General features: G+C 44.8%; 1 protein-coding gene across 10 annotated transcripts in view; it reads left to right on the plus strand.

Moving 5' to 3' along the window:
* The window catches only part of PIGQ (phosphatidylinositol glycan anchor biosynthesis class Q), a 38,999-nt gene extending 23,811 nt beyond the window's left edge, over nt 1-15,188 (plus strand). For 7 of the 10 annotated variants that reach the window (XM_040589332.1, XM_040589335.1, XM_040589331.1 and 4 more), the window contains exons 8-11: nt 509-589; nt 1,604-1,718; nt 5,523-5,584; nt 9,921-15,188. In XM_040589332.1, the coding sequence (XP_040445266.1) occupies nt 509-589; nt 1,604-1,718; nt 5,523-5,584; nt 9,921-10,073 (411 nt within the window). In that variant the 3' untranslated portion in view covers nt 10,074-15,188. Of the gene's footprint in view, nt 1-508; nt 590-1,603; nt 1,719-2,647; nt 4,075-5,522; nt 5,585-9,197; nt 9,403-9,920 lie in introns of those variants that run through there. The other 3 variants (XR_005827283.1, XM_040589337.1, XM_040589338.1) reach the window with 3 other exon arrangements.
* The last annotated feature ends 234 nt before the right edge of the window (nt 15,189-15,422 follow it).

Raw genomic sequence — 15,422 nt, forward strand, 5'->3', positions numbered from 1 at the left:
TAAACAAATTTTGTCAGCTTTTCACCAGGTGCCTCTTTGCTAAAAGAAGAAGTAACAGAAATACTTCTCTACAAAATTCCCTACCAAATTTCTGCTGCTTTGTACCCTTCCACATTTTTATGGTAAAAACTGACCAATAGCTCTAAAACTTATGGTAATAGGGAGTGGACAAGTGGCATGATCGTGTAAGTCTTGTTTCCTAAGGAAGCTGGCCTGAAATAGGAAATCTTGAATATTGTCTAGAAAGGAAAAAATGCTGTCAGGATCCAGCTTAGTTATCTTTCCAAACATACTCCTATAATAGGGAGCCTTCTAAAAAGGCCCAGTGAGAGAAGTAGTACTGAAAATATTCAAGGCAACGGCATCATTCACATAGGGAATAAAAAAACCCCCACCACATTAAGGAGTCTTGCAAACTTCCATTGTCTCACAGTATCCTATTATTTTATTTTGTTTTGTTTTACCATTGCTCTGCTAACGATTGTTTTTTGTTTCTTTTTTCCCCTAGTTATTTATTGGCACTTTGCTGTTTACAATCCTGCTGTTCCTCCTGCCTACAACTGCGCTGTATTATTTGGTGTTTACCCTGGTAAGGTTTAACCCTTGAAGCTAGTCGTATACTGTCTTCTGAGATAATAAAAAAAGGTTTCCAAGGCATTTACTGTCATCCACAATATAATATTTGTCTGGGTGTCCCAGGAAGGGTTCTCACACAGCCTATGTAGGCCAAGCAAGCGGAATTCAGGATATGTGTTTGTGTTTCTCCAAAGGGAATTTCCAGAAAATCTTGGTCAGCGGGACAAGCTGTTCCCCTCTCTTTCACTCAGAACTCTTTTTTTTTTATCATTCCATCCCATGTCTGGGGTGATGGCCCTTCTGGTTAGATCCAGAACTTTTTTTTTTTTCTCCAGGAAATTAACTTACTGTGTTAAATGCTTTCAGCCGGACTTTGTCAGAGGGTTTGACTTTTTTTATTTTTCTTTTCTTCCCCCAATATGACCAGTCCTCTCTGGGGCCTGCCTGGAACAAAATTTTCCACAGAGAGTGGCCATCGCATGGTTTCAGCATCTCTTTTTTTGAGCCCTCTCTTCTCAGATGAGCTTGGCAGCAAAAATAAATGCAGTCTGACAAAAGGAGGTGCTTTGATCAGGGGACAGAAAACACTGAGCAGGAAGCTCATTTCTGACTGCTTTGCTCTTGCTTAGGTGCTCTGCATGGGATTTCTTCAGGCAGAAATAAGAGACTTCAGCTCACTGTTGGAGAGAGAAAAATTTACATTCACTGATACGCCGTGATGGAGTTTAGTGGAAGTGGAAGCCTGACTTCTCCTTTTTAGACTGTGACCACTGAAAACAAAATAGCTCTCACATCTTTGTGGGTCACAGCCTCTGCAACCGTAGGAGGTTTATTTCAGTTACACCCTTAAGCTAAGATTGTCAGGGAATGTCATGCAGGGTCTGGATGCTCAGCACTTCTAGACATCAAAAGCACTTTAGGAGGCTTTAGCTTAGCACACGACAATGTCAGATTGGAGATCAGCACGTGAATTTGCAAATGTTGCATTTCCTGTTCAAGATTTTCTTATTAAACCGTTTCTTTGTAGCTCCGTTTGCTGGTGGTGATTGTGCAAGGCCTGATACACTTGCTGGTTGACCTGATTGACTCTCTGCCTCTTTATTCAATCATCCTTCGGCTCTGCAGATCCTACAGGCTCGCAGGTAAGAACTTCAGCGCTGCACATGCAGAAGTTCAAGGATTTTGCATTATGCATTTAATATTGATTCAATGGGTAGCGTCTGAATGGAAAGATGATGGGGGCAGGGGCAGGCAGGAAAGAACCCAAGGCTCAAGTCATGCAGTTGAGCATGTCCGTACTGTTAACCAGTTCCTGCAAGGAGCAGGATGAGGATGTCAATGGAAAGAAATGTGATGCTGAAACAGAATCAGGAGTGCAAAAAAATGGCAACTAAAAGTGCCATCCAAACAAGCACTGTATAATGAGTTCATCTTTTGATTCCAGCTCTAGAGTACCAAGTCAGGTAAAACTTCTGAGAGTTAAACAAGCTCTTAACCTTGGAGGTTTGGGCTCTGAAACAAGCCAAATGACAAAAATTACAAAACTAGTTAGAAAATCTGCTGTTTCAAAGGGCTGGATCCACAGTGGCTGTGAATCAATGGAACTGCTTCAGTCCTGTGCTGACTTGACTAACCAAACTCTTGACCTGAGGTGTTTGGATTCATTTCTGAGCTCTGGGCAGATTTCAGATAATTGTTCTCTTTTTGCAACTAATCTGTCACCGTTTTGAAACAGGTCATTGTTTTTCCAGTTTTGGTAACCATCAACCATGGTTGGCACCAGAGTAAAGGGTCATTTTGGAACGGGTCTAACTGTCAACACCTATGGTTAATCTAGTTAAAATCAAGCATGTCTAAGTTATTCTCTCCCATCCATTTAAAGGGAATGCAGCAGGAATTTAAAATTTAATAAAGAGTTTGATCGTCACTAAACCCAGGCTAGTCATCAAATGCAAAGGAAGCTTGAGGCAACCCATAACAGCTTTGTCTGGTGGAGCGGTGCCAGGCTCAGTTTTGGGGAGGTATAGCTAAGCCACGTTACCAACTCTTGCTTTTCCGTGTGTGCCTTCAGCAGGTTCCTATGAATTTCCTGGCAGAAACTTCTTAACCTCTCAGGGCTGTCTTTGGAGAGCAGGAGATGCTGCTGAAGAAAACTGACTGAGGAAACAGCAGGTCATAGGGCAGAAGAAAATCTTGTTACTGCTGAGAGATGTAAAGCCATATATTTCCATCACTCTTAGATTACTTCTTCTCAGTTTTGTTCAGCCAGCTACCTACTGCAGGGTAAATAAGCCTTCACCCAGGCAGAGGACTGTTTTCTCAATTGATTTTGTTACCTGACTTTGTTTGTTTGTTTGCTTCTCTTAAACATTTTAAGAAAGAGAACACTGCAATGCCATACTGCTTGCTAGATGAAGAGGCATCTCGGAGAATTTCTGCAGCCCGTGTTCCTGTCCCAATGCAAAAAAATGTCATTGCAGTGGTAACAGATGGAGCAGTTGAATCAAATTCAAAGGACTTTGGAGAGTACACATCACTTGATGTCCTCACTGCTTAGGTTTTGCCTCCCTTTTCAGACTCAGAACTTGGATAAGACATCCTCTGGCATATGTTACGGCAGCTGATTTTACAGGCACCATCAAGATAGTTCTACCAACATGAATGGATAGCTTTTCCTGTCAGCAAGGGGTTAGTGTAGTGTTTAAGTTCATTTCAGTTCAGTTGTGGCATCTGGCCTCCAAGTTCTTTGACGCAGTTTCTGAATTGACACAACATTACACTGATGAAGCCTGGGCCAGGATAGGTGAATGATCCACCCACACACCCAAAACAAAGTTTGTATTTTCTTTCCACACATCTGGAGTGAAATACTTCAGACTTTAAAAAGCCTTTTGCATGTATATCAAAGTTGATGTCCTGTGTGCAGAAGTTCTGTCCACCCAGTGCTGGGTCAAGGGATGCCACCTTGGCTGGGATGGGTACACTGTGATGTTGATTTGTAGTGTGAAGTAAGGTATAGCAGCGAGGTTCAGGGATCTCAGACTCTGCCCACACACAAGTTACCAACATGCTGTTTGATCATGAACAGGTCAGTTCATTTTCTCTGTACTTATTTCCCCTTTGCTTGATACTCACAGCACAAACTTTGGGGCAAGTTTTGTCATGGTTCTGTAAGACCTGTCGTGGTGGTGTCTCCATGAGTACTGGAATACAGACAAGCAGTGAGCTTGCTTTAGTGTGCTGTCATGTGAAAGAAAGCAAATGGGTTCATGTCCTGAACTCTCTTGTGCCATCGATGGTGCCTGTGTACAGAAAAAGCAGAACCCTACTAGCCAACTCCAGAGCTGAATCACGGAATTTTTTCGGGCTCTTTTCTGCTAGAGTGATCTGCAGTAGACCAAGCCTTCCAGCTTTTTCTGTGAAGTGAATTGCTCAGACTCCTGAGCACCGTAGTAATCTATAGATCATTCTAAAATAAATTTGTAGTCCTTTTGTGCATAAGTTTTCTTAGAAGTTTAAGACTTTTGAACAGTTAAATAATCTAATTAAAAGATTGTTGGCTTGCAGCTATAGAAGAGAAGTGTGCGGCCATGACCTACAGAAGCAGCATTTTCTGATCTAATGGACTGTTCCTAGGATAAGACTCAAGAGTGCTTGACCATGTATCTGAAACTTCAGTGCCTGCTTGTTCCTGTTTCTCTCTGACAAATTGCCTGCCTGAAAAGTAGTTCCTGGAATGACTTAGACTGCTTCTTCTTAGCCAAAACTCAATGAATCCTGTTAAACACTTTTTGTCATCCAGCACATTTGCTTATTGAGGCCCAGAAGACTCAAACATCTTTTTGAAGCCATTGGGGAAGCCCATGTTTAATCAGCAAAATGTAGATTAATCCCTCCTGTCCTGTACAGAAAAGGCTTTATGATTTGGGGAGAGAGTTTAAACCAGAGGTCTCTGCTAGACAAGAGTGTGCTCTCCCAGGAGTAAACTGTATAATTCTAATTAATTCAAAGCTTGAACAAAAAGACCAAATGTTTTGGCTTTTAAATGTGCTCGGGTCACATAAATACTGTAGTGATGGGCTTAAGCAGGTGAAGAGTTTTATTTCTATTTGTACTTCTGAGCCACTCTTTGATCTGTGGCAGATTACTTCATTACTCTTGCCTCATCTTCTTACCTGTAGAAAGGAATAATGGGGGCACACTTGGCTGGTTTTATTTCTGTGATTTGAGGTGATTCGAGGTCTTTCAAAGAAAAATGCCTCTCTAGTCCTAGTTGTTACCTTTGTTGGAAACATTGCATTAGGTCTTTATGTGCACTATGTCACCGTTGGAATCCAGCATCTTTCTTTACAGTGTTGGGAATGTAGCAAATCCAAGAGGAAATATAAAAGTGGCAGGTTTGATGGGGTTTGTAGTACATTAAAAACATATGAATGCTGGGATTAATAGGCAGCGATTGCTTTAAAATACTTTAATGCCTCTAGGCCAGCCACTTTCCTCCCTTATTCTGAAAGGGGGAGAGATTTGCACGTGTGCTGTATCCACATGAGCACAAATTAAAGGTGAGTTCTGCTTGCTGTTAACATGGAGTTCCCATTCTGATGGAAGTTTGGGAAAAGAGAAAGATTCTTCCAATCCTTTTGTCATTATCGGGTCAGTCTGTCTGATTTCTAGGCTTTGTGCTTGCTTTAGGACTGTGTTTTCAAGCTGGAAGTCAGAGGGCTGCTGCTTTTAGTGGAGCTAAGAGAAATACGTTGTCATCGTGCTTAAAACCACTATAGAGAGAATCTGTGCTTCCTGTTGAAAATGTGTAAGGGTTCATAAATTACAAAAGGTTGAAGACTCCGTTTCTAGGAAATCGGTGCTCAGCCAACAGAGCTGAGCAGCACGTGGCACGGTCTTTTCTCCAAGCATGGATCTGATTTCCTTGTTTTGTTTCTTTTCAGCTGGTGTGAAGTTCAGAGTCCTTGAGCAGCAGGATGGAAAACCTCTTCGACTCCTCATGCAGGTAGGCACGTGTGCCCGTCGTGATGTTTTCAGCTGCAGGCTTCCCTTCGGACTGACCCCAGGGTCCTTCTGTTTTCTGTAGCAATTCTCAAACTGGTCCCACCAAAAGGCCCCACTTAAATTTCAGCTGTAAAATGCTGAAACAAGGGAAATACATTTCACATTGCGATGAGTGGCTGCTGCTTCTGTTCTTTCTAATATCCTGCTTGAGTCCTCAGTTTAGAGAAAATACAGTGTCCTGTATGGTGTGAACTGAAATGGGAAAGACAGGCGAAACATGGAGCTCTGTTACTTGTGGAATTAAGGCTTCGTGTCATTATCACCTCAATTCCTGGCTCTGTGCAACCTCACCTTAATAACTGTGGGACACTGAGAGAAGCAAAAGAAGGCAGTTAAACCATCCAGAATGAAGGACTAGTAAAAGGTCTTCCCTGTCAGATGTGTTGAAAAGCCTTAGCTGCTCCGTGATGCCGGCAAGGTGATTGTGTGGGTGAGACAAGAAGGAAGGGCCTCCTATTATTCTCCTGAGTTGCTCTGGCAAGGTGTATAGGAAAAGCTTACCTGTGCTTTTGTAACCTCGCATTTCTATGCTCTGTTGTCAGAGATACTAAAGGAACATTTTTTTCTGGAAAGAAATGGTGTAATGGTAGCAGTGAAGTTCTCTGTTATGCTTTCAGGAATGATTGTGAAATTTCCATTTCCATGACTTTGTGCAAGTACTGCCATATCACAGGGTCGCTTTTCTTGCTCTTTGCATCCTAGGAGGAGAGTCTGCAAGTAGCGTACAGAATTTATGAAAAACACTTGGATGCTAAGAGAGTGTGTGGGAAGGAATTGACTGTGGCTTTCCAGTTCTTTTGCTTTTTCCATCACCGGTCCAGCCCCAGCCCTATTTCAGCAGAGTTCAAATTAGCACAGAATCAGCACACCAGCTAGCAGCAATTCATAAGAGAATCCCTTAAACAGATGTCTTCTAGGGCAAAACTAGCATTTCCTAAGCATACTGTTCCCAGTTCCTGTGTTTTGGTAGGGCAGTGGTATAAGGACCAAAATCTGTCATTTTCTGTGACCAGAGGACTCCATAAAAAGGAAACCAGACAGCAGAGATGGGGCACAGGTGCTGCTGGGTGGAGAATTCGTCATCAGTGTGTTTATGAGATGGTAGATTGCTTCTCCAGAGGAGAAAGATCACGCCTTAGAGAGCAGAGTCACTGGGTCATATGGATATGATGGATTTTCCTTGGACCACTGCAGAAAGATCCTTTTGCTATCTAGAATATAGCATAAGTCATCATATCAAGAGGTGGAAGTGCTTTAGCGGATATCTCTTTTGACCTTCTGTTCAAATAATAATGAGCAGAGAGTCAGTAAAGGCACTTTGCTCTTTGTGCTGGTGGAAATGGAAAATGGGCTTGTGTCAGAAATCCTGCTGAATATACCACTTTCTGATAGGCCTTTTGAGAGGACAATCTAAAAAGCCTATTTTTAAGTGACGTGCTAGAATTCTTATTTATGGTCGGTGATGATATTCTTTTCTAGAAATTTGGCAGCGGCTTTGTCCCCTCACCGTATGGTAGCCCTCTGGAGCCACACTTGATGGAAGTAAAGCTGTATGCATATAACTATGCCCAGAATAATTTAAGCTATAGGTGACTGATACATTCACAGCTGTCCTTTGGGGCACTGGTAATGGATTAGAAACCAGTAATGCTGGTTTTGAGCGTTCGTGTTCAGCTTGTGGTTCAGCCAAGTGATTATTTTTTATTTTTAAGATAGTGTCACTGGAATGCAAATTCCAGACTCAGGCAAGCAGAGGGTGGGGGATGATATTTCCATTCCATTTGTAACTTAATTTTCTTCTTTCTACTAAAAAATACATAGTTCAGTGTTTTCATTACTGTTTAAAATCATTTACTTTGGTGCACAAGAAGAAATATTTCTGACATTGTGGCTCAATGATAGCTGATAGCCCAGTGAGAAGACAGGGTGAGTTTGATTCATCTGTGTAACTTCTGCTAGAAATGTCATCTTTCACAGCAATTGCTTTGAGAAAAGGGTTAAGCAAAAGAGGAAGGGAAAAGGGAACCGCTCCATTATGAAACAAAGGATGTCTATTATATCAGGGTATATTATAGCTTTGGACTACAGAAATTGCATAAAAGGAACTCGTATTGCCACTTCACTAATAAACGTTTGCTTTTGTTTTGCTTGTTTGTTTCCATTTATGATAGGAGAGGCAGATACATGTCTTGTTCTGGACGTAAAACCATCTCTTGTTATTTCTCAGTAGGCAAGTGTTACCGCTCGGTATCACCACTCTGCCTTGGGTTGATTTTCAACGAGAAATGTTGTGTCCAAACCTTCCAGCCCACATAGCTAATAGTCAAAGGAACATACACTGTGTATCTCCCTGGTATAGCAGCAGTTCCTATCCTCCCCCAGCATATTTTCACTTAAAACATACTGGTTTGCCTACAGCTGAGGAAATAGGCAGAAATAGTTACTCAGGTTTTACTGTTGTTTGTTTTGGGGGCAGGGCTCTTTGGTCTTTTTTTTTTCCCCCCTATTTTTTCTTTTTTCTTTAGCTAACTCTCTATGACTGCAATGCGATGAGATTGGTTTTAGTCATGCAGAACATCCCATAAATGCTGTGGTCGATCCTTGGCCTTTAGGCTGTAGAATGGGTTTGAAATATGACCTGCATGAATTTGGGTTAGACATACCTCAGGTGGTACGAGCACCGCTCTTCTGTTTCTGGTACCAATTTTGATTGTGTTAAGAACTAGCTTCCTGTGACTCTGTTTGGGATGCATTTATATCTGCTAACGAGTCAGCATCCCACAGCTGGACCACTCTGGGGCTGCCTGTTCTTTGGCTTCCCTCAGCCCGTGCGACTGCTGCCCTGGCCTTTTTCCTGAACTTCACAGGGATGCTTCTGTGTACAGGTGTTTTATCCTTCTGCCTCAACAATGTTGTGCTTCGAAAGGAATTTGACAAAGGTCTCCAGGATTAATTGTAATGAACTCATTGGTTAATCACCCTTTCCAAGAGCTCCATCTTTGCAGGCACTCTTGAGTTCATCCCCCACTACTGCATGAGCACCAGACAGCTGAAGCAAACTGGTGGTACAGGCAAACTCCCAGAAAACTGGTTGTTCTTCAGTGGACAAAAGAAATATTCAGCTTTTGACAAAGTAGTGACTGTCTGCATGGGTTTTGCTGTCTCTCTCCTTTCTGTGGCTGGATTTTCTACTGTGAATTATAGTCTCCTTTCATGCAGCTGCTTGGTTGATTCCAGCATAGCTGGACCCTTTCACTAGAGAAGGATATCCTTCCATTTCTCCCCACTGTCCAAGCTTCCTCTAGCTCTGTAAGTCTCGCCTCGACATTTCTTGTCTGTTTTCTGAGACCCACCATTTCTGTGTCATCTCTTTACTCTTTTGGAGACAATCTATTGCTGTGCATCCTTTTCATGCATCAGATCTTGGCCAGACTGGATCAATCCTCCAGACTTCACCTATCTCTCTACCCTGGAATGAGATTTTTTCCAAGGTCTAAAATCCTTCTGTCTCCGCTCGTCCAGTTAACATGTCTGTCTGCCTCCCCCATCTTCAGAAGGTCAGTACAGCAACTTTGTGACCGTAATGAGAGGCCACAAGCTTCTGCAGGCAGAGACTCCAGACATGGTCATTCTTGGGATGGTGATTGAAACAAAATTTTAAAAGGTGAACTCAGCCAAGAAGACTTAAAATGGTGATGAGCAGCTCTGCGTGGCATTGTGTGCTATGCATCCCATTCTGCTAGGACTTTGTTCCACTGGGTAGGTATCAGGTGATATCGGGTGTAGCTTAAACTATAGCTGTGGGCTGAGGGCTTAGCACATTAAAGCAGTAGGGTCCTAAAATATACAGCTTGACTGGCACATTGTAGAGGAGTTCCTGAGAGTTGCAGTGCACCCCCAACGGAGTATTGCTGTCTGCAGCGAGAGCCTCCCATCCCTCCAGCCACTGCAACCTCCTAACACAATGAGGCAACAGTTCTACACCCTTGTGTAATGAGCATCACTCTCAAATCCTAGTGGTGCTTGCGTCTGCATCTCTGCTTGAAAACGATTCTAATAATACTCCCTGCCAAGCTTGATTTGTTAATGTTTCAGGATGTTGTAGAAGGCTACACAGCTTTAGCTAGCCAGAGAGGGATTCTTACACCCTGTGAGTAGCAGTATTGATGTTTTAACAGAGGCCAGTGCTATGCAAAAGTTGCGCTTGCCCTCCTCAGCTGCCTGTGTTTCTTACTACAACACATTTTAATTGTTGCTATCCCTCTTTTTTCTCATAGATCAACCCTCTGTCATATAGCAGTGTGGTACAGACATACAGGCTGCCAACCTACAGCTGTTACCCTAAGGATTCCTGGACATCTCTCTGCAAGAAGCTGTTCCTTGGAGAGCTAATCTACCCTTGGAAACACAAAGGAGAGAAGCAGGACTAAAGACCGCAAAAGAGCTTGAGAGACGGTCAGGAGAACATACTGAATCCTGATGCTTTCGGACCAAAGGCATCTTAGAGCCAGCAGCTGCTAGATCCCTTTAATTAGATTTTGGTAACATGGGAGCAGCTGAATTTTTAAAGGCAAGTATTTTTAAACATTATTTTTCAACTTTCCTTTTCCCCTACACTGTGTTTGTGTAATATGCAAATGATTGTTTTTGAAGCAAAAGGTTAAATCCATCAGTGCCTCATGAAACCAGCATTTAGTGTAATCGAGGAAGAACCTCCTGAATGGTTTGATGATATATTATCTCCTTGCATGTAAGCTCAGAGGGCTGTATTAAAACAGCCCTTCAGGTGGTTCAAAGCCACAGTGATGAGGTGCGTTCTGCCAAAGGGTATTTTGGACCTTTTATGCTTCAGCCTTCAAAGCAGCTGATCAAAACCAAGGTGGAGGATCAGCTTGTAGAGTCATACACTGAAAAAACTGTACAGTGGGGTTATCTGGGATCATAGGATGTTTATTCTTTTCCTTTTGGGTGGGCTTGGATTCATTGCCGCTGTAGCACCAGAGGAGGTGTTAAGCGTACAAACAGCAGGGCTGGAGGCCCAGAAACACAGACTGTTGTACATTTGTGCATATAGGGTCTCATCTACATTTTTTCAAAAGCAAATATTGTTTTGGGGAGGGCTGAGCCCAGAGCTGACACCAAAACTGAAGTGCAGAGCGCCTAAGCCTCAGACCCCAGACTGCTCAGCTGCCCAGTGGCAGCTGAGAGCTCTGGGCTGTGCCAGGGCTCAGGGCTCCTTGCTTAGTCGCAGTGTAAGGCAAACGCACCTTTGCTGAGCCCAGCTCTGGCTGCTGGGTCTGCCAAAGGGCTGCAGCAGCCCGGCTTGCTACGCAGCTCAGCCAGCTCAGGGAAGCGTGTGCCGCGCTCCCTTACAGGGTCAGTACATCGCCCTGGTCTCAGGGCCCAGGTGGGAGCCTCCTCATGTGGGGCCTCATCTTTTGCACTTTCTGATAGTCAAGGAGCTTTATAATCTCATATCTCAGATATGAGGCATTTAAAGCCAATTCTGTCCCTGAAACTATAGACATATTTCCCTTAGGAGAGTTTTCTCGCTTTGGATACTACCTCCACAGTGCAGCAGTGCTCAGCGTGTCGGTGTCCTGGTCTGAGGGTGTGCTTATACTGGTGTGAGTCTTCTATTCCCTGTCCTGGGGACAGTGCACAGGAGTGTGATGTCCCACTGGGTGCTTTGTTGTTGTGTAGATATTTACATACAGTTGTTACTCCAAAGTCCGCTTTCTCCAGGCCTGCTAGCTCCTCTTGCCCCAGCTGAAACAATGACGTTGTGTCATTGTACCCTGCTGCTGTGTTGCGCGCCCAAAGTGACTGCAGTAACTGGCAGGTGAGAGGTGTGCTGGATCCGGGCCCCTCTTCCTCTGCCTGTCCAAGGAAGCGAGGATGGAGGAGGAAGAGGAGGAGGTGTTGTGGCTGCAGTGCTCGGCCCTTCTCTGGAGGGCTGCCTGTGTATTCCGGCGGGAGCAGGTGGAGGCAAGGCAAGGAGCCGTGGCCAGGTGCCCTGGGCTTTAGTAGCCTTCAGGCAGCACTTCCACTGGCAGGATAAGAGTTTCCTACCCCAGCCCTACATCTCATCCGTGTACTTGAAGCTGTCATAGAAGAGAAGGGGATATGGCCCCACTGATTTAAGACATCCCTGCCAGCTATATTTGGGGGTTTTGTAGCTGCTAAAAGCCTCTCATGGTGCAGCCACTGCCCCTTCAGTGATAGCTTGATCAGGAGGAAATGAAGCTCTGTAGGCAGGTGCTTGTTCCAGATAATTCCTGAGCAGGCAAACACAAGAGCTGCCAAGGTCTTACAGTTTTCTTAAGGACATCAGGAAGGGAGGCAGTATTACATGGGCACTGCTACCCAAAGACTATGTCCTATGACCTCGACCCAGGGAAGAAGGGCACATCACTGAAGAAAGCCAGCATGGCAAAAGCCCTGCTCTGCCATCTGCCACTGCAGGCTCTGGGTAGGACATCACTGGCTGCTGGAACTGGAGAGATCTTCATTCTTCTTTAATAGTCAGTATTTAAAACTCAGGTACAAATACAGTATTTCCTCTCTTGGAATATCAGCGCCCAAGTGTTTCTGTCCACTCCAGCTGTGAACAATCCAGGTTGTGATCCGTTTAGTGGATGAATGGTCTAAATAAAATTTCTGACTTCAGCTTAAGTCAGAGTCGTGGAGACCCATCCTTACCTGGCACTCAGCAGAGCAGATTTACACTTTACCTCCCTCTCATGTTTCCACTGCAGCTACTAAATGATATTCCCCCTGCTTCCTCCCACGCCTGCATAGTTTGGTTTACTAAATGCTCTGAGAAACTTTATTATTTTTGGTCTCGTGAAAATAATGTTCCTAATATCCTGGCTTTTAAAATCTTTCTGTGAGACCAGACAGCTCATGATGGTCCTAATCGTGGCTGTCCTTTGGGATCAAGTGACCCGAAAGCCCCAGAGACAGCACAGAGCCATAAAACCCAGCAAATGTGGCCTTCCTATTGGGAACCTGCCAAACATATTAGATGTTCCAGTCTAGGGTCTGTTTACTAAAGGCTGATACTGACTCCAGGGATGGTGAAATGTCAAACTGAGAAAAAGCTTCTCTTCAAACCCAAGAGCCTGATTCATCCGCAACACAGAGGACCTTGAGTAGCCCAGCTGGGAAATGACAGACTCTTCTGGCTGCAGTTCTCCTGTGCCACGCAGAACTGGTGCCTGAGCTGCCTTACTGTTTCTCATACTCGGCATTCTCCTGGCCCATGATGGTATCTGAGCCTATGAGTTTCTTCTGCTGGATATCTGCCATGTCTCTCCTCTTCCTTTCCAGTCACTGCTGTGAAATAGTCTTCCCCCACCCTTTTCCGATTCTGCGCAGAGACAGTACAACAACTTTGCAGACATCCTGCTCAGGAACATTTGACCTTATGTCATCTCTCTAATTAGAAGTTGGGATCAGCATCATCTTCCACAGCAGTGCAGACTGTCCTAGCCCAGGCATTTCCTCAGGGGAGAGGCTGCTGGTGAGGCTATGGCTCTGCTTTATCCTCAGATCCGTATTATCCGTATCAGTCCTTGGATGAGAAGTAGTTAAAGATTTCAGATCTTCGCTGATTCCTACCACACATCCCTTATGGCAGTCAGCAAGCAGTCTTTGGCAGCCATCATTCAAAGACTGTAATCTTGCAGACTTTTTTTCTAATGCTGCATTTCCTTATTATTATTTCTTCCACCTTATGGTTCCCAGTGCTGGCACAACACTCAATATGCCTCTTTACATAGGCATGGGTTGTGTAAAGGAAAATGTGATTCACTATATGCAAAACCCATCCTAGATAGAAATTCTGCCTTTGAGAAATACTTTCCTTTCCTAACCAGAATAGCATGTGACAATGCTGAAAGGAAATCTCAGTAATTATGCTGCACTGAAGGCTCTGGTTATGGTTTTGGGAGTTTTCCCTGATCCTGCAGCTGGATTGTGCCTTGTTCTGCTGGCACATGTGAATATACCGTCAGGCCCACAGAAAGAGTGTTGCCCATATGTATAATCCATATGTTGACTTACACTCTTGGGAGCGTAAGGCAGGAAAATCTCCTGCTTTGTCATCATGCAGATAATGAGTTGCTTTCCTTCTGCTCTGTGCTGCCTGATCCTGCTTCCACAACACCATCTTCCTGCTGAACTCAAGCCCTTAGTGATTTACTCCTTGTGCTTGGACCTGGTGATCACACCATCACAGAATCACAAACTGGTGGAGGGTTGAAGGGGCCTCTCTAAGCTCATCTGGTCCAGCCTTCTGCTCAAGCAGGGCCACCCAAAGCTGGTTGCCCAGAACTATGTCCAGATGGTTTTTTAATATCTCTAGGGATGGAGACTCCACCATCTTGGACAACCTGTGCCAGTGCTTGGCTGCCCTCACAGTAAAAAAGTGTTCCCTGCTCTTCAGAAAGAATTTCACGTGTTTCAGTTCATGCCCATTGTCTCTTGTCCTATCATCCTGTTACACTGAGCTAGAGACACCATAGCTCAAATCTTTTCAGTGAATTTGGAGATTTGCAGTCCCACATTGTCTCTGTTCCGGAGCAACCCTATTCAGGGACTGTTCAGCAGTCCCTTTGCTTTTTGGGGGGTGCCTGAGCCCTCTGTGGTTACAGATGGTTGCCTGCTCATGGAGTCAGACACCTGACCTGCTGTGTGCCAGCTTTTCTGGACCTGGTGGCAGAGAGCACTTGCTCTCCAGCCAGACTCACTGCCCGCACAGAGTGGAAGCTGCAGGGGATGCAGAGCAGACACCCCCAAGCTGGCAGTGCAAGGCCGCCTGGCTTGGGGAGCCGCCTTTGTGCGATGGCTCTGAGGCTCTGCGTGGCTGATGGGTGGCAGCACCCTGTGAATACAGATGGGATGTGTCTGGACCTCAGCTGATCCATCCACATGACGTGAGGCCACAGGGCTTACCAAGCTAGTTCAGGAGCTTTTGGAGTGTATTCCTCTGTGCAGGATAAACATGTTCCGAGCAATCCAGACCTTACACGGGCAGCTGATCTGCCTTCCTGGATGAGAAGAGCGTGCTCATCACTTTGCATCTGGCCCACCATTTTGCGTTGGGACCAGAACAGCTTGCTGCTTGCGAGAGTCCGTCCCCTTCAACTCTCAGCTGGCAGCCCCACATCCACTACTCATCCGCATCTGGGTCTGGACCTCAGACCGAGAATGCTCAGACTTCATTGTCTCAGCAAGCTAAATAGGAGGAGGATACTGGCGATGATGAATGCTGCAGGTGACAGAAAGTAAACCCTTCATTTCCAGGCAAGCGATGAGGCTCAGGAGCAGGGGGCAGTGCTGGGTGTGCTGCTTGCCCGGGTGAAGCAGAGCCAGGGCCCTGCCCTGCTCTCCTTGCAGGGAGAGGGCTGCCTGCTCAGCTCCTGTCCGCAGTGTTATTTAAGCATCTGGCATTGGGGAAATTCATGAGAACTTCACAATTGTTGTAATCAATCCTCTTATTTATAATGTTTTCTGTTTTTAAATAAAGTATTATAAAAGAATATTGAACGTCTGGTTTAATGAAGTGGGGGGGGGGGCATTTGCCTGCAAAGTTTGACGAGGAAGTTTGATGTGCTGGTTAAAAAGCACTGGTACGTTTTCTCTTTGCATTCACATAAACTACCAAGTGTTAAGCAGGGGCAAGGTGCTCACATAGCAGCAACACTGTGATCGTTTTAAAATGTCACCATTAACACCATTTGAAGGTGACTTCCTTCCCCACCACAGCCCTGATG

The sequence above is a fragment of the Falco naumanni genome, chromosome 4 (genome assembly GCF_017639655.2).
Source record: "Falco naumanni isolate bFalNau1 chromosome 4, bFalNau1.pat, whole genome shotgun sequence".
Taxonomy (NCBI): Eukaryota; Metazoa; Chordata; class Aves; order Falconiformes; family Falconidae; genus Falco; species Falco naumanni.